An 8,184-nucleotide genomic window follows, 5' to 3' on the forward strand; every position below is an offset into this window, starting at 1 on the left:
GTCATGAGGAGAAATGTGATCGACTTCAGGGATATGGTGGAAAATCAAGTGACAACAAGTGACGGGATCAGTGTGATGGTGAGTGGGAGTCGAAGAGAAGGATTCAGATTTAAAGAATCTGATACTGATATGATGTGCTGGCCGAATAATCGACGTGTGATCTGGGATATATCTCAGTCTCAGTATTACAACACACAGACAAACACTGTTCCTCTGTGACTGTTCTGATAGTCCACCAGGATACACTTTGTTAAATTCACTGACACCAGGCATGGACATATACATCCAGAGAGCTTGTATTAGAATGGATAACAGATATTATGTATCAAGTTCTAAACTTCAAAAGATCATTTTCTCTACATTATCAGTAAACTTCACTCCACATGGACCCTGTGCCACTCGAACAATAGGAACACTAGAATTTGATAGTGCTCCTTGTTTTATTTGTGATTTTTGGCCTCCATCTGCCTCCTCGTGGATAGAAAGAAGTCACTCGTGGCCACAGCGTCATGTTGTTAATGACATAGTAAACAATGGATGTCACTTAGTAGCCATAGGACATAAGCTAGGAATTCATGAAGACCATGAATGGAGAATTTCTTTCTCTCGGGCAGAACAAAAGCTAGTGTATGCAATGAACCACTGTCAATTCTTAACCTATGGTTTGCTTAAATTGTTCTTATCAGAAATAATTAACAATGGCCTGCATGAGGATGATAAATTACTTTGTTCCTACCACATGAAGACAGCAATTTTCTGGGTGATTCAACAAAATACAATACCTCACTGGTGTCCACAAAATCTCCTGGAGGGTTTCTGGGTCTGTTTCAAACTCATCCTTAAATGGGTGTATGAGGGGGTCTGTCCTAACTTTTTCATTCCAGATAACAACATGTTTCTGAGTAAAATATATGGCAACAAACAACATAAATTATTTATAAGACTATATGGGTTGTATGAGAAGCGTTTAGAATTCCTGCTACATAGTCCCTCCATTAGACTTTGTATTCTAGATGTCCTTCTTAATCCAATACTCCTCTACATCTGTACAGATGAACATACTCTGATTTCTGAGGCTGAATTTGATATAAACCTATTTCATGAAATTAACAATTATTACGCAATAAATTTTGACCAATTGAACCTACAAAGATATGCAAAATATATGCATACAATAGAACAGATAATAGATTTACCACTCCTGACCAAGTATCGAGACATAATGCTACAGAAACTGACAGCCGATGTCCTTCAGCAATTTGCATTTTCATTACACATGGAAACTTACACACATGAAAATAAACTGAGGTCAAGAGCTAACAAATTGTCCTGTCACATGCTGAAATTAACAGCCAAGTTTGGTTGTATTACTGACATGCTGTACATAGCCATGTATTATTACAAAACACATAGATACATGAAAGCTTTATATATTATAGAGATAGTAAAGGTCAAGTTAGCACAGCCATATTTGATGTATGAGTCAAAAGTAGATACAAAGATGTACATTGAGGCTGTAGGGGGACAGTCTTGGTGTATAAAGATGAAACAGACTGTAGCATGGAATATCGGACTTGAAAATATAATCCATTACATCAATGAATTGATACCAGAACAACAGTTTGCTTATCAAAATAATCATCCTAAATTAATTGTCCCACCCTTTATTCTGTTATACATGCTAGAGATCTTGTGCTACAGACATGTAGACACAATGAGAGTACAGACAGCTCTAGAAGATCTTCAGACCCTAGTTCACTATGATCAGGGAGAGCTTATAGATTTAGAACAAAGAGACATATCCTGGCAGATTTTGGGGATCTGTCAACAGGTGACAGGGAACTTCCAGGCTGCTCTATACTCATACCAACAATCTCTCAGACAAGAACCAAACAATGACATACAAAAAGCTACAGAAATGAGAAGAAACGAGATACTTAATGAGTTTAGAAAAAATGTCAGAAATTTTAATTCATCTGAATGAAAAAAAAATTATCGACTTTATCTTTTCCTCAATTCAATTTATTTTATTTTGCATTAAATGGAGGCCCATTCCTCAATCTGATTTACATGGACCTTTGTTCTTGGAAATATTTTTATAAAATGATTTTTTTCTCCTTTTTCTCAAGAAAATGCATTTCCAACATGTATCTTGTGACCCAAGCATAATTCTTAGAGTGAAGGACATGGAGATAACGAACAGTATTCAATATCAATGTCCATAAGACAATACAAGGTGGGGGCTAGTGTAAGAGAAAACTTTTTAGGTCCCAAAAAAGCTGACAAACAAAACCAAATGATGGATGATTATTGACCAAACGCTACAATCCTATTTTGTGAGATTTTGTGGTTGTAAGGAGAGGGGGGCTCAAACATTAATACTGCCACTTTCCTTATTTTAACCTATACTGCAACGTGTTTGTAAAAAGTGGGGGGAGGGGGGAGGGCTAAACATTCGCTCCAATGTTCAAGCCTATACTAAGTCTATCTTTGCGAAAAAGGTTGGGGTGGCTAAGTTCTCTCCCCCTAGCCCCCTCCCCCTAGTTCCAACGGCTATAAACTGAGATACATAATCTCTGTGTGCAGGTTATGAAGATATATTGCTGCATAAGTAAGAGAAGTTGATGATAGAAAAGTTTAAGTCATCGTGTTTATCATAGTGTTTGATTGTTAGATTACCAATAAAGTCTTTTTCAAGTAAAATATCCATATATGAAACAGATGTGTCAGACTCTGTTGCATTTTTTATCTCAAGATAACCAGGATATATGGTATCGACATAGGAATGGAAATTACCATTTATTATACGTCGTGGATATCTCTAAATGTTGAGTTAAAGGCCATATCAAGGGTTTCCTTCTTTGCACGCAGAAGATTTAGCACAAATCTGCTTCATAATTATCCAAAAAAAGGTTTGCTAATAACGGAGCACAATTGGTTCCCATCGGATTTCCAAAAAATTTTGGGAGGTCATGATGTTACCAAATCTAAATTCTCATGACATAAAAATGTTCCAATACCGTTTTTGAGAATTAAGATATCTGTCCCTAAATTTTACATGTCATAAAAATTTTGATCCCCTATTGCAGCCCTTTACGCTTCACCTAAAATCGTGACTTGAATATAATCAGCACTACCAAAGGATACTAGAATATTTATACCATTATTATTAGCAGCTCTTGAGATTTTTTTTCTATTAATATCAAAAGGGTTCCCAAGATGCCAAACAGACACTTGTCAAATTTATTATATTAATATGAATAATCATGGTCTACACTTTTATCAAGAAGAATACTTAACTTTTCTTTCTTGCATAAATGTTCTTATATGAAACTTTGATCCCCTTTTGTGACCTGACTCTACCTTTTAGGGCCATGATTTGAAATAGAAATCTGCAATACCTGAGTAAGATTGGAAATGAATATAACCAGTCTTCATTTCACTATAATTGTCTACTTTTTCTATGTTCCTGTGTAAGTTTGATAATCTATTGAGGCCCTCCCCTATCTTCTTATGTCCGACTTGAATAACTACACTTGGCTGTCAGAAAGCTTTTGCATGTTTCACCTTGTAACAAACTAAATTTAATCCCTTATTATACCCTTGCTGTGTGAATGTTAATATTGTTTTTATCTGTGCGGAGCCCCTTGATTAGTAATTTTATCTACCTGAGAGCTCCTGTTAGGGTAGTATCCAGGAAGTCAAAGCCGAGATAAGACCTGTTTGGTTTGTTTTGATTCCTTTATTTATTCAAGTTCTAAGAGTGTATAACACACGCCTCAACAATTTGGTGGCAACGGTAGGATAATCTGAGCTTGGGTAAATAAAGGAAATATTTTTGTTTGCGTGTTTCTATTATTAATTTTATTTTTTGTTGAGGTTCACAAATTTTCACAATGTCATATGCCTGAGTGGTTGTCTGACTTAATTGAAAAGTAACAAATGTAAAAGAATGTCTGGAGATGTGGCGTCAGGAGCAGGAATCCAAGAGAGAGAGAACTCGAGAGGGGGAGATGGCCGCAAGAGAGATAAAAGCGTCAGGCACGGAGAGCAATTGCAGAGCAAGAGGAAGAAAGAGATTTGAGACGGGAGTTATCTGGAAAAGAAAAATAGCTAGAACATGTTAATATTGGGGTTGGGTGGGTCTAAATGGGATTAAATGCCCAACTGTTACGTTGCCTAAGTTTGAGGAGGGACAGGACCCTGATGTCGTTTTACGGTCGTTTGAAAATATGGCTGGGTTGCAGATATGGAATAAATCCCTGTGGGTTAATCGCTTAGTTTCTATGTTAGCAGGCAAGGCTTTAGAAGCAAATTCAAAATTGTCGGATGCAGATAGCGATAACTATGAGATTATCAAAACTGCTATTCTCAAGAGATATGAGCTAACGTCTGAAGATTAGAGGGGGAAAATTCGTCAGGGTAAGCAGTCAAATGCTGAGTCGTATTTGTTATAGTAGAAAGGTGCCTTAAACACCGATGTGAACGTGAGAAAATGGATTCAGATTTTGGCAGGTTGTAAGATATGGATTTGAGCGAACAGATTGTTAGAAGTTGTCCAAAAGACTAACAGTTGTGGATTCTGGAGCATGACCAAAATTATATTGCGGAGATTGTAGTGTTGTCTAGTGCATTTCAGGCGGCACATAAGAATAATTGTCTTATTGACAATAGTGTCCAATTTAATGATAAAGGGAATAATTCGCCTGGAGAGCCAATAGCAGAAAGTGTTTCATTTGCGATAGAGTAGGGAATATTGGAGCAAATCGTTTGCTTTAAAAACTCCGTCAAAAGGTCTGGACGGTAAAGAGCCAGAGAAAAGGTCAGAAAATGTTGGTATGTGTTTAGATAAGTACAAGTCTAAAGTTGTAGATCAAATACAAGATACAACCAAAGGTAGGGTGATTTTCAGGTTGTCCGGAGTTGATAACGAGTCGTCAGTCATTGAAACATCGACATCATTAGGTTTGGTTTAGTAAAAGGCCAGCTGAGTGATCAACCAGTTGCAGTCTCAAGAGATACCGGATGCTCTACTGTATTTGTAAGAAATAAGTTTATTTCAGACTCTGATAAAACAGGACGTTCAAGAGTGCCTACTCTGGTAGATGGATGTCAAAGAAACTGTGATGAGGCCATGGTAGATCTAAAGACTTCTTATGTAACAGGTAAAGTATATGCCCTTGTTCTTGACTCTCCATTTGCTGATGTAATTATTGGTAATAATGTTAGCATACTCAAACCAATGGAGGACGGAAAAGAAGTCAGGATGGAAGGAGATGATGAGAACACTTGTGTTTCGGTTCAGACACGTTTGCAGACGGAGTTTGAGCATGGTAATAGTAGTTTTCAGAAAAAAAGCAAGAGATAAGGATTCAGAGGATGCAGGTTTGAAAAAGTTATGGTGCAGAAGAAAGAAGTTGGTAGAATGTCAAGAACCAGATGACAGTTTAAAATCCGCACTGAGTATGGCACAAGATGATACTCATGAAGGTAAGTCTTACTTTCAGAAGCAGGATGGTATACTATATAGAATATTTCAGAAATATTCTGTTGAGAAATTTTTCCAGTTTGTCGTACCAAAGACAATGAGTTCAAAGGTAATGTCCTTGGCTCATGACACTCCACTAGCAGGACATTTAGGTAACAAGAAAACCAGGCAGCGTATTATATATTTCTTTTGGCCTGGAATGAACATCGATATATCTTGATTTTGCAAATTTTGTTCTATTTATCAAAAGGGGACACCAAAAGGCTGAACTCCAAAAAGCTCCACTCATTCCTTTTCCACCCATTGAGGAACCATTCACAAGAACAGTCATAGATTTTGTTGGACCTCTTCCCTTGACGGAGAAGAAAAATCGTTACATCTTGGTTTGAATGGACTACTCAACCCGATATCCGGAAGCATTTCCTTTGAAAAACCAAGAAGCAGAGACAGTGGCCAACACTTTGATAGAGTTGTTTTCTAGGGTAGGTGTGCCTAACGAAATTCTATCGGACCAGGGTACCAATTTTATGTGCACACTGATGACTGAATTGTGTAGGTTACGTCAGTTAAGAAAATTAACAACTGCGCCTTACCATCCACAGGGAAATGGGTCGGTTGAAACATTTAATGGGACCTTGAAGAAAATTCTTAAGGCATACGCTTTTTCTGAACCTAACAAATGGGATGTTCATTTGCCATACGTCCTTTTTGCACACGAAAAGGTGTCGAATGAGACAACTAGGTTTCCTCCCTTTGACATACTGTATGGTAGACATGTTAGGGGGTCTTTAGCAATCTTGATAGAGCAGTGGAAGGAACCAACAGAGGATCAGGCTTCGCTTTTGTCGTATATTATGGAGAAAAATATTCAGAGATACTCACAAAAAATGAACAAATATTGTAATATGACAAAAAGGCTAGAATTCGTACATTTGAGGTAGGTCAGAAAGTTCTTGTCCTTCTCCCAACCAGCACATCTAAGTTGATGTCACAATGGAAAGGTCCATATGAAGTCGTGAAAAGGGTAAGTCCAGTGGATTACAAGGTTAGAATATTCTAGAATAAAGAACCCTTTACCATATCAACATGTTAAACAAGTGGTTTAGCAGAGATTTGGAAGAGAAGCGTCCGAAAAGCAATGGAGTTTTAGCATATGGGATTAAAAATCAAGTTTTGTAGATGAGGACGATAACAATAACCATAGACCTCCAATCGTTCAACAGAGAGAAACGTCTGGTAATGTTGAGATATCGTCAGAACTGTCAGAAGAGCAGCTTGTTCAGAAACGGCAACTTTAAAGGTTAGTAGAAGAATTTTAGAATTTATTTACAGATATTCCCAAGAAAATGTCCAACATCAGCACACCATTAAAACAACATGATAATGATACGCATTTCGGATATAGACAGATGAAAAAGATGGGAATCATAGAGGAGACACAAAACCCTTACGCAGCGCCTATTGTACTCATCAAAAAAATTGACGATACCCTTAGATTCTGCGTGGATTATAGGGATCTAAATAAGGTAACTGTGTTTGATCCTCTGCCAATGCCAAAAATTGATGATATTCTAAACAAAATCAGCAGAGCTAAGTATATCAATAAGTTGGATCTTATTAAGGGTTATATATACGTGTAGAAGGTAAACAGTTTGTTATTGAAACTGATCATGTTCCATTGACGTGGATACAGAGATCAAAACAGTCAAATCAGAGGCTTTTGAGATAGAGTCTTCTTTTGCAGGAGTTTTGTTTTACAGATCGGTATGTTCCGGGCAATCGGAACGTTACTGCAGATGCTTTGTCAAGATCCAGTGAAGAGTAAATTAAGGTCAATGGAGAATATGTCCAGTTTGTATATATGGTTGATTTTCATGTTATTTTGTTTGTAAATAGGTTAGACCAAATGGTGTTTTGGTCTTCAAAAGGCGGAGGTTTGTAACAAACTAAATTAAATTCCTTAATATATCCCTGCTACGTGAATGTAAATATTGTTGTTTATCCTGTGTGGAGCCCATTAATTAGTGATTTTATCTACTTGAGAGCTCGTGCTCGGGTAGTACCCGGGAAGTCACACTCTAGTTAAAACCTGTGTGGCCAGTCGTCAAGGGTGAAAGGGATGGACCTGTATTGGTTTCGCAATTACAACCGTAAATGTGTGAGAGAGAGTACGACAGAGAAAGGCAGCCCTGACGGACACCACAGTACCAGCAATTTAAAGTTATTTGTTGATATTGAATAATGAATTCACCTTTTTGATAGTTTATCTATTAAATCCAAAGATAATCCAGACAACATTGTGGAAGTTTAGAAAACAGTCAACTATGTGGTTTTTGTGAAATTATATTTATTTTTATTTGTAAAAAATAAATGAGAGGAAATTTAACACCGCGAAATTCAGTTATTGTTCAGCATAGGTGTTGTGAACAATTAATTACACTTCCCAGGACACTCTCCAGGACGTGCTGCTGATAGATATTTCATTTCTATTTTTTTTAATTTGTTTTGTTGTAAAAATTTACTTTTGTTTTGTTTATTAAATATTGGTAAAATTTAGGTTTGTTTTGTTTCCTTCATTTATGCAAGTTCTAAAAGTGTATTACCCACATCGCAACACACCATTTCTGTTTTTTTTCCTTGTAAATTTATCCTTTAATCAAAATATTTGAATTTTTATTTTATTTTTTCATGAATCC

At 36.8% G+C, this 8,184-nt stretch overlaps 1 protein-coding gene across 1 annotated transcript; it reads left to right on the top strand.

Annotated features, from left to right (window-relative positions):
* The first annotated feature begins 271 nt into the window (after positions 1–271).
* LOC134238205 (uncharacterized) lies at positions 272–5,368 on the top strand. The gene is made up of 3 exons (XM_062720320.1): positions 272–1,957; positions 4,746–4,896; positions 5,079–5,368. The coding sequence occupies exons 1-3, from the start codon at positions 272–274 to the stop codon at positions 5,366–5,368; spliced, it is 2,127 nt and encodes a 708-aa protein (XP_062576304.1).
* The last annotated feature ends 2,816 nt before the right edge of the window (positions 5,369–8,184 follow it).

The sequence above is a fragment of the Saccostrea cucullata genome, unplaced genomic scaffold, assembly GCF_032062105.1.
Source record: "Saccostrea cucullata isolate Sc308-1 unplaced genomic scaffold, CSIRO_AGI_Scuc_v1 ctg3190, whole genome shotgun sequence".
NCBI lineage: Eukaryota > Metazoa > Mollusca > Bivalvia > Ostreida > Ostreidae > Saccostrea > Saccostrea cuccullata.